General features: G+C 47.0%; 1 protein-coding gene across 4 annotated transcripts in view; it reads right to left on the bottom strand.

Moving 5' to 3' along the window:
* The window catches only part of LOC118395903 (neuron navigator 2-like), a 91879-nt gene that overhangs the window by 68808 nt on the left and 6675 nt on the right, over positions 1–16396 (bottom strand). For all 4 annotated transcript variants that reach the window (XM_052466225.1, XM_035789979.2, XM_035789982.2 and 1 more), the window contains exons 2-5: positions 14235–15288; positions 13837–13958; positions 10665–10773; positions 8589–8963 (exon numbers count right to left, since the gene is read on the bottom strand). In XM_052466225.1, the coding sequence (XP_052322185.1) occupies positions 8589–8963; positions 10665–10773; positions 13837–13958; positions 14235–15288 (1660 nt within the window). The remainder of the gene's footprint in view (positions 1–8588; positions 8964–10664; positions 10774–13836; positions 13959–14234; positions 15289–16396) is intronic.

The raw sequence follows: 16396 nt of genomic DNA, 5'->3' as shown, positions 1-16396 counted from the left end.
ATTGATTGAACATTATTTGGAAAGGCACACACCTGTTTATATAAGGTCCCACAGTTGACAGTGCATGTCAGAACATAAACCAACCCAGGTAGAAGGAATTGTCTGTAGAGCTCCGAGACAGGACTGTGTTAAGGCAAAGATCTGAGGAAGGGTACCAAAACATTTCTGCAGCATTGAAGGTCCCAAAGAACACAGTGGCCTCAATCATTCTTAAATGGAAGAAGTTTGAAACTTCCCTGACTCTTCCTAGAGCTGGCTGCCCAGCCAAACTGAGCAACCCTATGGTCACTCTGAAAGAGTTCCAGAGTTCCTCTGTGGAGATGGGAGAACCTTCCAGAAGGACAACCATCTCTGCACTCCACCAATCAGGCCTTTATGGTAGAGTGGCCAGACGGAAGCCACTCCTCAGTAAAAGGCACATGACAGCTCGCTTGGAGTTTGCCAAAAGTCACCTAAAGGACTCTCAGACCCTGAGAAACAAGATTCTCTGGTCTGGTGAAATCAAGATTGAACACTTCGGCCTGAATGCCAAGCGTCACATCTGGAGGAAACCTTGCGTCATCCCTTTGGTGATGCATGGTGGTGGCAGCATGCTGTAGGGATGTTTTCAGAGGCAGGGACTGGGAGACTAGTCAGGATTGAGGGAAAGATGAACGGAGCAAAGTACAGAGAGATCCTTGATGAAAACCTGCTCAGGACCTCTGACTGGGCCGACGGTTCACCTTCCAAAAGGAAATGGTCTATATTAAAAGGGTACATCATTTAATATAATAGGCTTTTACATTTCAATATTTGTGCACAATTTCTCCTTAAAATATCAAAGGAATACAAAAGGCACTAATTTCGTGGAACGACCCAGTACTACTTGATCGTGAGTGATGAGTGAAAGACACTCACCAACCTTAATCAAAGCACCTTTCATCTCAGAGATCAGGAAGTACCAATTACATGCAAAGCCTGGCAGCACTAAAACATTAACAAACAGCCGGAATTTCCTCTGATAAGCACAAGCCCTAAATAGCAGCCACACTTCCTCGTAAGGATAACTCTTTTGAGTGTTTCGAGGCCGACTGATTGGATCTATAGGCAGCTATTGAAGCTGAGTTGGACAGACCAGTTGCTGACTAACCAGCCAGACAGGTAAAAAGCCCTAACATTTGTCAGAGGAGTGAGTCTAGCCTATTGCTTTCCTGTGAACCAACTACAGCACCCAATTGTGAAACAAAAGATGAGTTATGATTAATTGCCTTTCGCAATGAGATACACCACAAGAGATGACTCATTGACTGGCTCAGAGTTATTAAGCAAGACATTAAACAAAAATCTAATGTAACCAAACCAAGTACACAACAATACATTTCCAAACAGGTCTATGGTACTATACACCAGTAGCAACCACAACCCACCTGACACCTAGCACAAGGCCCGAAGTGGAGATGTTGGTCACGCCTCACTCGCTTCCTAGGGCAAAATGCAATTTTTTGTTGTTCCAGTTTATTTCTTACATTAGTACCCCAGGTCATCTTAGGTTTAATTTAAGTCGAGAAGAACTACTGAATATAAGACCAGGCAACTCACCATTAAGAACATAATATGTTTTTCAATGACGGATCCTGGTTCTGCCTTACAAACAGGGGAATGGCCTGTTCAGGGGCAGGAAACGACAGAAAAAGAGGGAAACGGGCGGTCTTCTGGTCAGACTCAGGACACGGGACATCGCGCACCCTTCCCAGTTTCTTCTTGCCAATGTCCAGTCTCGACAACAAGGTTTGGGTTCAGAGCAAGGGTAGCATTGCAGTGGGACATCCATTAACGTTCTTTACTGAACATGGCACTGGGAAGAGCCAGGCGGTGCAGCCAACGGGTTTCTCCATATTTGCACAGAAACAAACATCTCTCTGGTAAGAAGTTGGCGGGGGCGATGCCTCATGACTAACGGGACATGGTGTGATGAAGGAAACATACAGGAACTCAAAATCCTTCTGTTCACCTGATTTAGAACTCACAATCAAATGTAGACCGCATTATCTTCCAAGAGGTTCTCTAAATTATAATCACAGCCTATATATCCCCCCCAAGCAGACACATCGATGGCTCTGAACAAACTTTATTTAACTCTTTGCAAACTGGAAAACATTTATCCAGAGGCTGCATTCATTGTAGCTGGGGATTTTAACAAAGCCAATCTGAAAACAAGACTTAAATTTTATCAGCATATCGAGGCAACCAGGGGTGGTAAAACCTTGGATCATTGTTACTCTAACTTGCACGCATATAAGGCCCTGCCCAGCCCCCATCGGAAAAGCTGACCACGACTCCATTTTGCTGATCCCTGCCTACAGGCAGAAATTAAAACAAGAGGCTCACGCTGAGGTCTGTCCAACGCTGGTCAGACCAAGCTGACTCTACACTCTGCAAAGACTGCTTCCATCACGTGGACTGGGACATGATGGGCAGCCCCAGATGGGAATATTGACGAATACGCTGATTCGGTGTGCCAGTTCATTAGAACCCTCGAAGATGTCGTTGCATAGCAAGATAAAAACATTCCCTAACCAGAAACCGTGGATTGATGGCATGCATTGCATGTGAAACTGAAACGCGAACCACTGCTTTTAATCAGGGCAAGGTGTCTGGCAACATGACTGAATACAAACAGTGCAGCTATTCCCTCCGCAAGGCTATTAAACAAGCTAAGCGTCAGTACAGAGACAAAGTGGAATCTCAATTCAACGGCTCAGACACAAGAGGCATGTGGCAGGGTCTACAGTCAATCACGGACTACAAGATGAAATCCAGCCCAGTCACGGACCAGGATGTCTTGCTCCCAGGCAGACTAAATAACTTTTTGCCTACTTTGAGGACAATACAGTGCCACTGACACGGCCTGCAACGGAAACATGCGGTCCTCCTTCACTGCAGCCGAGGTGAGTAAGACATTTAAACGTGTTCCTGCAAGGCTGCAGGCCCAGAAGGCATCCCCAGCCGCGCCATCAGAATGCGAAGACCAGCTGGCCGGTGTGTTTACGGACATATTCAATCAATCCCTATACCAGTCTGCTGTTCCCACATGCTTCAAGAGGGCCACCATTGTTCCTGTTCCCAAGAAAGCTAAGGTAACTGAGCTAAACGACTACCATCCAAAAGGAAGCACAAACTTCCGTCATCATGAAGTGCTTTGAGAGACTAGTCAAGGACCATCTCACCTCCATCCTAAAGGACACCCTAGACCCACTCCAATTTGCTTACCGCCCAAATAGGTCCACAGACGATGCAATCTCAACCACACTGCACACTGCCCTAACCCACCTGGACAAGAGGAATACCTATGTGAGAATGCTGTTCATCGACAACAGCTCGGCATTCAACACCATAGTACCCTCCAATCCAAAAGGAGACCCTGGGTCCGACATCCAAAAGTGCAACTGGGTACTGGACTTCCTGACGGGCCATCCAAAGGGTAGGCAACAACATCTCCTCCCGCTGATCTCAACAGGGGCCCCACAAGGGTGCTTCTGAGCCCTCTCCTGTACTCCCTGTTCACCCACGACTGCGAGGACGCACGCTCCAACTCAATCATCAAGTTTGCGGACGACACAACAGTGGTAGGCTTGATTACCAACAACGACGAGACGGCCTACAGGGAGGAGGTGAGGGCCCTCGGAGTGTGGTGTCAGGAAAATAACCTCACACTCAACGTCAACAAAACTAAGGAGATGATTGTGGACTTCAGGAAACAGCAGAGGGAACAGATCCACATCGATGGAACAGTAGTGGAGAGGGTAGCTAGTTTTAAGTTCCTCGGCATACACATCACAGACAAACTGAATTGGTCCACTCACACTGACACTATTAATGAAGAAGGCGCAGCACCGCCTATTCAACCTCAGGAGGCTGAAGAAATTCTGTTTATTGTCACCAAAAGCACTCACAAACTACCTACAGATGCACAATCGAGACATCCTGGCGGGCTGTATCACCGCCTGGTACGGCCTGCTCCGCCCTCAACCAAGGCTCTCCAGAGGGTAGTGAGGACTGCACACGCATCACCAGGGGCAAACTACCTGCCCTCCAGGACACCTACACCACCCGTTGTTACAGGAAGGCCATAAAGATCATCAAGGACATCAACCACCCGAACCACTGCCTGTTCACCCCGCTATCATCCAGAAGGCGAGGTCAGTACAGGTGCATCAAAGCTGGGACCGAGAGACTGAAAAACAGCTTCTATCTCAAGGCCATCAGACTGTTAAACAGCCACCACTAACAGTGAGTGGCTGCTGCCAACACACTGTCATTGACACTGACCCAACTCCAGCCATTTTAATAATGGGAATTGATGGGAATTATTGTAAATATATCACTAGCCACTTTAAACAATGCTACCTTATATAATGTTATTTACCCTACATTATTTTCATAACTTGCATATACTGTACTCTACATCATCGACTGCATCCTTATGGTAAAATGTATCATCTAGCCACTTTAACTATGCCACTTTGTTGACTTTGTCTACACACTCAGCATATGTATATACTCATCTCGATACCATCTACTGTATGCTGCTCTGTACCATCACTCAATCATATATCCTTATGTACATATTCCTTATCCCCTTACACTGTGTATAAGACAGTAGTTTTGGAATTGTTAGTTAGATTACTTGTTGGTTATCACTGCATTGTCGGAACTAGAAGCACAAGCATTTCGCTACACTCGCATTTAACATCTGCTAACCATGTGTATGTGACAAATAAAATTTGATTTGATTTTGATTTGATATAGCACAAGGCCATAGAAGTGGTCTAATGTTGGTCACTCTCACTCTTCCTAGGGCATTAAATCAATCAATTGAAGGTCCAGTTTAAATCTCTGCCAATTAATTTTAATTTAATTTTACCTTTATTTAACCAGGCAAGTCAGTTAAGAACATATTCTTATTTTCAATGACGGCCTGGGAACAGTGGGTTAACTGCCTGTTCAGGGGCAGAACGACAGATTTGTACCTTGTCAGCTCGGGGGTTTGAACTCGCAACCTTCCGGTTACTTGTCCAACGCTCTAACCACTAGGCTACGCTGCCGTTTGGGTTCAGAGCTGTGTGCCTGCAGTGGGCCATCCATTAACTCTGGTTACTGAACAACAGCAGAGCCAGTTAGTCTGCAAGTCCTTTATTTGCACTAACATCACAAGCCCCCATAAGTTTACTGAACTCTCGATCACGTGAGGTGTTGGGTTAAAAACAGAGTGAAACATACTAGAGTTGACAGGTGAACTCACTATTATGTCTATGTGTTCACGCACACCCTTTGATTAGTGTGGTTGACCTAAACTTCAACAAAGTGCTATCATATCACCAAGACATTCAGAATCAACTTGTATTAAAACTTTCCAGAGCAGGACAAGGACTGTGTTTCCACTGTCATTCTCTATTGCTTCTGTTTCCTAGAGGAAAATCGGATAATACGGATGATTGTGGTGAGCAACATGCAAGTTCTCCAGCATCCAGTCCCTGTCTCAACCTGTGCCGTAGTGCCCTCAAAGCTCATCACTAAGCTAAGAACCCTGGGACTAAACACCTCCCTCTGCAACTGGATCCTGGACTTTCTGATGGGCAGCCCCCAGGTGGTAAAGGTAGGCAACAACACATCTGCCACGCTAATCCTCAACACCCTCAGGGGTGCATGCATAGTCCTCTCCTGTACCCTCTGTTCACCCATGACTGCATGTCCAACCACGACTTCCACACCATCATTAAGTTTGCCGATGACACAACATACTGCCTGATCACCGACAATGATGGAACAGCCTATTGGGGGGAGGTCAGAGACCTGGCAGTATGGTGGCAGGACAAGAACCTCTCCCTCAACGTGATCAAGACAAAGGAGATGATCGTGGACTACATGAAAAGGAGGGCCGAGGAGGGCCAAACTTCCTGCCATCCTGCCATCCAAAAGGAAGGCCAAACTTCCTGCCATCCAAAAGGAAGGCCAAACTTCCTGCCATCCAAAAGGAAGGCCAAACTTCCTGCCATCCAAAAGGAAGGCCAAACTTCCTGCCATCCAAAAGGAAGGCCAAACTTCCTGCCATCCAAAAGGAAGGCCAAACTTCCTGCCATCCAAAAGGAAGGCCAAACTTCCTGCCATCCAAAAGGAAGGCCAAACTTCCTGCCATCCAAAAGGAAGGCCAAACTTCCTGCCATCCAAAAGGAAGGCCAAACTTCCTGCCATCCAAAAGGAAGGCCAAACTTCCTGCCATCCAGGACCTCTATACCGGTGTCAGAGGAAGGCTCTAAAAATGGTCAAAGACTCCAGCCACACTAGTCATAAACTGTTCTCTCTGCTACCACACGGCAAGCAGTACAGGAGACCCAAGTCTAGGTCCAAAAGGCTTCTTAACAACGTCTACTTCCAAGCCATAAGACTCCTGAACTATTAATCAAATGGCTACCTGGACTATTATGTTTTTACACTGCTGCTACTTGCTGTTTATCATCTATGCATAGTCATTTTACCCCTACCTACATGTACATATGACCTCAATTACCTTGTGTCACCTGTGCTCCCTCTTCGGCCTCTAGGTCACCAGGCTGCTCGTTAGGGCGCACACCTGTCACCAGCGTTAGGCGCATAATGACACTCACCTGGACTCCATCACCTCCTTGATTACCCTTTGTTTTCTTCCCGAGTCGTCATTGTTTCTGTTTCATGTCGTTGCGCTGTTTGTGTTTCCTTCATTTATTCATTAAATGTATTCACTCCCTGAACTGTCTTCCTGACTCTCAGCGCACCTTGACTAACCTATACCCCACACGTTGACTCGGTACCAGTACCCCCTGGATATAGCCTCATTATTGTTATTTTATAGTTGCTCTTTTATTTTTTACTTTTGTTTATTTAGTAAATATTTTCATAACTTGATTGATACAATTTGATTTCAGTTGATATGATGGCAAAATGAACATCTTATTTGCTCCAATTCTAGTGAGATGAAACACACAGCATATGTGATCACATCATCAACAGACGTATCCTGACCTGCAGTTGGCTCTGTGTCACATGATTCACCTCTGTGGAATAAGACTCGCCTTAACCTCTGGTTGAGTGTTCACGGGTGTGTTACCACAGAATCTCTGAAGCCCAGTAAAGGAGAAGACTGCAATCAGCCTTGGACCAGAATTCTTTCTCTACGAGTGCATGTTGTATATGAATAGAAGAGACTTTTGTAAATGATGAGAGCTTTCAGTGTCTCGTGTCATCTCAATGCTGAGGAGAATATTTCCCATGACCTGCTTTCTCTCTAGGGCACAAAGGCCAGATTATTTTTAAATCGAACTCTATTCAACTTCAGCCTGATCTGAACAAGCATGCCCATCGACACACAGTCCAATCAGAATCTCACAAGAAAGAAACTGGAGAATCCGTGTCCATACAACCTCATACTGGGAATCTGGGATGTCCCTCTTTGGTAAACAAACAAGTAGGCTCTCTGTGAAACTCCATAAGCACACTGACAGAGTCATTGCATTTTAGTTCACCAGAAGAACATTATTTTCCAATGAAACGCTGCGTTTGCCCTGCAGCATTGTGTTACAGAGGCAGTTGCAGTGTGTTCTGTGTGGTGCGTTGGATGCATCGAACGTATGCGTCAAACTGTATGTGTAGACGGCTTGACAGAAATGGTAGCAGAAACTTTTGTTGCACACATATCCAGATGATGCTGCGTACTATTGATGCTGTCGGTGTGATCGAGGCGTCAGGATTTATGACTGGAAAATAGTACTGTGTTGCCTTATTCCCATGTATCTTTGCTTCAATGTCAAGGTTGTACCCACAGCCAAGACAATGAAGCCTGACAGTATAGCCTGGGCTAGTGGTTCATGTACACATTGTATTTATACTGCCTGAAACAGTTACTACTTTTCATAAGTTAGCAATGTACAGAAAAAACAGGATAGCAAATAAATATTGTCTGCTTTGTTAGTAGGCATTTATGATTATATCATAAGGGTGTCTGGCTGGATGTGTCAAGAGAGATAGATGATCAGATTAATGATGCATGTGAAAGCACATTTAAAAGTAGATTTAGAACCCTGATAACTTCCACTCATTTCTTTTACAGCTTTCCAAATAAGACAGCATGTTATCAAGCTATGTTCCAAATGGAAGATGATGTCTGATATCTCAAGTGATCTCACATCTGTTGCTGTCACAGATTCAGGAGTTCTCTAAGCTACTACTGACAAATGAGAGACATTAGCAGAGAGCACTGCCAGACACTGAAACACTGCCATCTATTGGCAAGAAAACTGAAAAGTGAGACATTCATTAACTGCGCTACATCCCTGTGGTGTAGTAGTCCATTCAAAGCAGGGTTGGGCCTACTGCTTTCTCCTGGCTCCCTTTGCCAGTTGAATAGACAAAAGTACAAATGCTAAAGGATGAAGAGTTCACTTATATGTCTATCATATCATAAGTAGTCTCCCTTGACTAACAAATCAGTGAAGATGTTTTTTAATTTTTTTGCGCTCTGGGTTAGATGAAGCTCCTGTCTTAACGGTAATATAGGCTATGCTGTGTGCACTCACCCACTGGAGACTTTGTCCATGTGGATGTTCTTCCCTAGCACGTCCCCATCGCTCATGTACCCTGTGGTCTCTATGGCAACGCCCTCCAGCTCTTCCATCTTGTCTGACAGGTCACACACAGTGTTACTCTCCTGTCCTGGTGTCTGCCTGCTGCGGAGGTAGCGCCCATCCTCTGGGCTCACCATGCCAATAGAGCTGCCCCGCATCACCACTGCGTACCCATTTCCCACAGAGGGGGCGTCGCCTGCCTGCAGACGTGGGCTGGAGGGGCACAGTCGCCAGGGCAGCGCTGGGTTGGGGCGGGGGGAGAGGTTGAGCATGCCTCTTCCGCTGATCTCGGTGGTGACACTGCTGTCGAAGGTGGTCTCTAGGGTGCTGGGGAGATAGAGAGAGGGGGAGAGAGACGGTGAGAGAGAGGGTGGCGAGGAAGGGTGGGGTGGGTCAGGAGTCACCACTCCCTCTCACTGAGACAACAAACAACTACACTCCCTCTCACTGTGACAACAAACAACAGATCAGAACACTGAACTACACTCCCTCTCACTGTGACAAGAAACAACAGATCAGAACACTGAACTACACTCCCTCTCACTGTGACAACAAACAACAGATCAGAACACTGAACTACACTCCCTCTCACTGAGACAACAAACAACAGATCAGAACACTGAACTACACTCCCTCTCACTGTGACAAGAAACTACAGATCAGAACACTGAACTACACTCCCTCTCACTGAGACAACAAACAACAGATCAGAACACTGAACTACACTCCCTCTCACTGTGACAAGAAACTACAGATCAGAACACTGAACTACACTCCCTCTCACTGTGACAACAAACTACAGATCAGAACACTGAACTACACTCCCTCTCACTGTGACAACAAACTACAGATCAGAACACTGAACTACACTCCCTCTCACTGAGACAACAAACAACAGATCAGAACACTGAACTACACTCCCTCTCACTGTGACAAGAAACTACAGATCAGAACTCCCTCTCACTGAACTCAGAACACTGAACTACACCCTCTCACTGTGACAAGAAACAACAGATCAGAACACTGAACTACACTCCCTCTCACTGTGACAACAAACAACAGATCAGAACACTGAACTACACTCCCTCTCACTGTGACAACAAACTCAGAACAGAATCAGAACACTGAACTACACTCCCTCTCACTGAGACAACAAACAACAGATCAGAACACTGAACTACACTCCCTCTCACTGTAGACAACAAACAACAGATCAGAACACTAGAACTGCACACAGAACATGACTGTCACTCAGAACACGCTCACTGACAAAAACTACAGATCAGAATATATTTTTTTAACTACACTCCCTCTCACTGTGACAAGAAACTACAGATCAGAACACTGAACTACACTCCCTCTCACTGTGACAGGGGTCCACTCAACCCCTCCAAGCGGATTTCATGGCTGGGCTCAGGACGAGGCAACTGGGCAACACATCTGATTCATCAGGCCAGAGATAAAAGAGGGATGTCTCCACATCAACATCTGATCTACCAGTCCAACTGTCAATCAGGCTAAAGCCTTTAGACACCAAGGCAGAGTCTGTCATGTAGACAAGCTGGAATCCAAATGGTTCACATGCCAGAAAATAATGGTCCTCATTTTGAATACTTCTTTCCCACATCAATCAAAATGACTGTCATGTTTAAATTTCACCCTGGTGTTCTTTTGCCCTTGTTACTAGATCACTGATGCATTACTGAGATAGTGAAGTCAGGAACAGCCATAACATTGAATCCTCTGCGGAGGGCACTTTGCAAAGGAAGTATGTAATCATGTTTGGGAATTGCTGAGCCAAACTACTGAAATTAACAACTCCTACCATCAGAGCAATACAAATGAACACACACACACACACACACACACACACACACACACACACACACACACACACACACACACACACACACACACACACACACACACACACACACACACACACACACACACACACACACACACACACACACACACACACACACACACACACACACACACAGTGCAGAAGCAAGGTCAAGGACATACCTGTGGCTAATCTGTGTTCCCCTTAGGCTGGACATGGTCTCCTCCAGGTTCTGCCTCAGATCAGCAATGTCCTTCACCGTCCGCAACCGCCTGGCCTCAGGGTCTTCACCTAGGAGTAGGGGACGGGGGTCTGTTAGAGACAGTCCACCTGAAACAGCTGCCACGTCAAACAACACACATGGCACAGGCTTGTGAGTAAGTACATCTTCATAAATGCGCATATTTCCTGCAAAGATATCCATTAACACTTGAAACAGACCATTCACAACAAAAGGGTCCTTAACGTTACATAACGTACTGTAGCCAATCAAAGCCCAAACCAGAAAAAACACGTGTACAAAAAACTCCATAGGAATTCTGGATGCTTTTGAGGAAAGGAAACATTGAAAAAGTCCTTCACATCAATCAGAACAGGGTTTTCCATCCTGGTGCTGTACAGGACAGTGTCGGGAAGGAGAAAAGCTCAGCCCACTAATTCACCCAAAGCCTTTTTCCAAATTAAAATGAGCCGTAGGTGAGTGGAGGGTTTTGCAGGGCAAATTCAAATGTCAAGGCACTCCAGGGGGGCTTGTAGGAAGCCCAAACGAGCCCATTCACAGGGCTAAACCAACCCTTTATAACATCACTAAACCCTTACAGGCAGCTCTGCTTTAAGGGTTTGTATAACTTTTGTGATTGTAACGAAGAGAGCTGACAGAATGTTTAGCAAGCAGAAAAAAGGGAACATGCTCTGAATGCTTTGAGAGCATTAACAAACATATTGTTCTGATAGTGAATGAAGCCGCGTCTAGTCCAAGAGGTCTGGGAAGTTAAGGTAAGCAGTGCCGAAGACCACAGGCAGAGGGCAATGGGGGGCAGCCCCCCCCCACACACACACACACATACATCTCACACACACACTGTCATGTTTCTCAAATATGTCCAGCATGGTGAGCAGGATCTCCTCGTTGAATTGAGCAATCCCAGACACAAGTCTGCTGCAGGTGCACCTGGTACAGCTGGCTCCGCCTCTTGCTGGACACCTCCACATAGTTCTCCTCCCAGCTCTGACCTCTAACCTCCTGGCAGTCTGTTTCAGGGTCAACAGGGGTGTTTGGCTCACTGGCATGCGTCGTCTAGTGTCGTCTGGGATTGGTCTGTTGGGGATGTGGCAGGGTGGCTGGTTGTGCTGGCTGAAGCCTCCCAGGGTAATGATGCCCAGAGAGAGCCTGGTTCTGCTCCTGTCTTGGCTGGGTGAGGAGTCATTGCTGCTGCCAGTCTTAGCAACATCCTCACCACTTCTGTGAGGAAGCACGTCTTCTCTCTCCATGGAGTCCTTACTAGTTGCTCCAACTCCTTGACACTTTGATATGTCCAGTCCGGGATAAGTCCTGTCCGGGATAAGTCCTGTCCGGGATAGGTCCTGTCCGGGATAAGTCCTGTCCGGGATAGGTCCTGTCCGGGATAGGTCCTGTCAGGGATAGGTCCTGTCAGGGATAGGTCCTGTCCGGGATAGGTCCTGTCAGGGATAGGTCCTGTCAGGGATAGGTCCTGTCAGGGATAGGTCCTGTCAGGGATAGGTCCTATCCGGGATAAGTCCTGTCCGGGATAAGTCCTGTCCGGGATAAGTCCTGTCCGGGATAGGTCCTGTCCGGGATAGGTCCTGTCCGGGATAGGTCCTGTCCGGGATAGGTCCTGTCCGGGATAGGTCCTGTCCGGGATAGGTCCTGTCCGGGATAGGTCCTGTCCGGGATAAGTCCTGTCCGGGATAAGTCCTGTCCGGGATAAGTCCTGTCCGGGATTGCCACAACCTCTCCATGACACATTATGATTCTGATCGGGAACAGTCCTGTCCGGGATAGATGCTGTTTTCTTGAATGTCCTTTTGCCACAACCTCTCCATGACACATTAATTTACAGAACAGAGAATGATGTAGATGCTTGTACCCCTTGAACCTACCCCAGCCCTGCCACACCTACCCCAGCTGCCACAACCCCAGTAGCTGCCACACCTACCCCAGCGCTGCCACACCTACCCCAGCGCTGACACACCTACCCCAGCGCTGACACACCTACCCCAGCGCTGACACACCTACCCCAGCGCTGACACACCTACCCCAGCGCTGACACACCTACCCCAGCGCTGACACACCTACCCCAGCGCTGACACACCTACCCCACTCCTCCTGTGGCGACTGCTTTATATTTCCTCAGAGTGATGGAAGGGAGAAAGGCCTCTCCAGTCATCCACACACACACATACACACAGTGTGTTTGGTGAGGAGCCTTGGCATCTCCATGACATCCACAGCCTTTAACATGCAGATGAGCTCTTTCTGTTCCATTCAGTCTGGCCTTTCTCTCCCTCCTGGCTGACATGGTAGACACATAGACACAGAGCCCTGGCTGGGGCTGCCTCAGGACAACATTCCATCACTTCACCAGTCAACTCTAGGGTCATATCAATCCTCTATCTCCACTCTCTCAACGAATCATGCAATTCATACAAAGCTCAAATTTTCTTAATTTTCCAGTGTGGCAGCAGAGCAGCGCTCCAAATGAACGGTACACACCACTTACTTCCTGGCTGAGAAACTCAAGAGTTTCCAAGTGAGTTTTTCCATTCACTCTGTATGCAGCATTAACAGTGCTGTTAATTGCATTCAGACAGGCTTTGTGTGGGCCCGCCAAAGCATTGTGAACTTTGAGGCAATATCTCTGATCCATCACGAAGAGGCTAAAAATAATCCACAGGAAACTGGGCCTTTTGTTCTCCATGGTGGCATTTTGATGCACTCCTCACTATTTAGTATTGACATGTTTAGCTGGGAAGAGAGACCCTCATTTGTGCCTGGGAACAACAAGAGGCTGAATTTGTTTTTCCCTGGGACAGGATCCTTTGTTGCTAATGAGATATTTGCCAGTTTGTGAAACATATTACAGTTCACAAGAGTCTCATCTTCTTAACATTTAAACGTAACAGTGTAAAAAATACCAAAGAAAAACTGATGTGGAAATTTAAGTCATAAAGCACAGTATGAAAATGCCCTGTTTCAATCAATTGAATAACCACTTAGCAATCACATTATATCCAGTATGCTTGGAAGGATGTAGGATTTAACCAGTGAGACAGACATTGTGGGGTACAGCTACACACATACTCTGCATGTAAATCATAGTGACCCAGTGTTACCTGTGAGGTCCTCCTGGGAGTTGTCTGCTGACTTGCTGATGGCTGCGGTCTCTCTGTGACCTTCCAGTGACCCCGCTGCCTCCATCATCATCATGTCTGCTCCAGTCACATCAGGCTGAGACCTACAGGACAGGGCAGGAACAACAAGACAATGAGGAGCGATACAACAGAGTCAGTCTGCCTCTCTCTGCGCTCCGTCAGGAGTAAAGAGTTCCCACTAAGTATATGTAGTTCAGTCCTCTCCAATTAGTTATTGACTATAATTTAGAATTACACAGATCCCGACAGTCAGTTAAAAGGTTTGAGACGTAGTATGTATAAAATGTTTGACATTGTGGTATATTCCTACTATTAAACTATGAAAGCTCAAATTCTGTCCATCAAAGCAGGCATAGTACCTGTACATGAATGGTGCAACAGTGGCAGTGTTGGGGTGATTGTATTGCTGCTGAGGATGAGGTAGCTGGACACTGATGGTGTTGCTGGCTGTGGTGGCTACTGGGGGAGCTCCGTTGGTATGGTGGTGTTGATGGTGAGACCTCCCTTCAGAGGAGGCCAGGCTGGAGCAGGAGCTGGAGCTTCTGCTGTCCAGCTGGCACTTGTGCACCGAGTGGCCACCACCCCCACCGGCCCTCAAACTGCTGGGCCTGTCTCCATCTCGACCAGAAGAGGGCACCACCGAGGTCTTCCCTGCCTTGAATCCTGGCTTTTGTATTCCGCTGTGTGCTGCTGGGGCTGAAACCTCCTTTTTGCCACTGCCAGCCTTGCCTCCTTTTGGGATGAGGCTGGTACTCTTAGTGTTCCTCTTGGGCTCTGCTGAGTCTGAACCTACTCCCTCCTGCCTGGTGTCATCCCTGGGCTCCTCCTGCTCTGTGATGAACCCCCGCTTGGAGCCTCCCTCCCAGGCCTTGTCCCTCTCCTTGGGCCTGGCCTTGTCCTTCTCCTTCTCCCCAGTCTTCAGAGAGCTCTTCTGGGGGGTGAGGGCCCTGCCGAAGGTGCGCTGGGCAATGCCCTTCAGGGCAAGCTTGGGGCTGGTCGCCATGACACTGGGGGGCCGGGAGTTCCCCTCTGCCTCCTCTAGGGGGTCACTGCTGGTGGGACGCGACTCCATCGACTCCGTCTCCTGCCCTGTCGGCCTGTCAGTCAGGACTCCAGTTGCCTTGGAGCCTCCTTTGCTGTTGAAAAGCTTGAATTTCTCCAGCATGGACTTCTGGGCGATGACTTTAGGGAGGACCTCTAGGGGTGTGGCCGCGGGCTGCCTGGTGGGAGGGTCCTGTTTGACAGACAGCATGGAGGAGGTGGTGCTGTGCTTGGTGTTCAGGGACTTACTCCTCCAGGGCTTGCTGCTGTTGCCTGCATTGGGCTGGGGGTTGGAGGAGGAAGAGCAGCCATTGATGGGCCCTGGAGACAGACCGTGCTCAGTCATGATGGGAGAGGCCGTGGTGCTTCTCTCTGTGGAGAAACCCAAACAGAGGCAGGGAGATATTTTTTTATTTAACCTTTATTTAACCAGGTAAGCTAGTACAGTCATTAACACAATAGCCACAATAGTCATGACGTTGCCCTCTTTGGGTACAGCATCACCATCCCCCGCTCTCTGCTTATATAACCAGACTGCTGTGGTCAGAGTGAGGTCGTAAATTCCTAGGGAAGACCCTGCCATATGGCCACACAGTATAGAGATAGAGTGAAGTTTAATAAAGGACAAAGGAATTTCTTCCACCTCACAGAACTTGAGGTCCGAACAACGTTTACATTTAGGAGAAGGTATCAAAGATCGGTGAAGAATCCAGCTACGAACTGGTCCGTTTGTTACAACTTGGGGAAGCTCATGGGAGACGGTGTGGCCACATTACCATAACGTTGTTTATATAATAGCCTCAGATCTAACTCACCATTGTGATCTCTACAGTGCTGTCGGGACACTGGTATATTCTTATTTAGAAGACCATTTTAGGAAAACTGCCATTTTACACATCCTCTCTTCTAGCTCAAAATGAAAACACATACGCGCTCAGATCTGAATCTTGTTTTATGCTAAGAGGCCTGATCTTGAATTCCCTCCAAGCCAACCTAAAACTCCAGGACCCGATGTCCCTGGACGAGTTCAAAGGACAAATAGATTAACAGGTTGTTGAGACATGTAGTTGTTTCTAGTTGTCACTAGTTTGTGTTGCCTTGTTTAAGGAAGCATGTTGTGTACACATGAATGTGTTCTTAATGGACTGGACTGGTTAATATAGTTAAGTGATAATGCCTGAAAAGACAGTGTTTGGGGGATATGTTGGCACAGTGTTGTTAGGCCGAGTGGAGATCAAGATTATAAATTGCCTGGCTGGGCTGATGAGACTGTGCAATGCACTGTCAGATGGAACAGAGAAAATAGACATTTTAACTCGAGGTCGACCGATTAATCGGAATGGCCGATTAATTAGGGCCAATTTCAAGTTTTCATAACAATCGGAAATCGCTATTTTTGGGCGCTGATTTGCCAATTGTTTTTTTTATTTGTATATACACCTTTATTTAACTAGGCAAGTCAGTTAAGAACACATTCTTA

The sequence above is a fragment of the Oncorhynchus keta genome, chromosome 17 (assembly GCF_023373465.1).
Source record: "Oncorhynchus keta strain PuntledgeMale-10-30-2019 chromosome 17, Oket_V2, whole genome shotgun sequence".
Classification (NCBI taxonomy): domain Eukaryota; kingdom Metazoa; phylum Chordata; class Actinopteri; order Salmoniformes; family Salmonidae; genus Oncorhynchus; species Oncorhynchus keta.
This window is presented reverse-complemented; position numbering and strand designations above follow the sequence as displayed.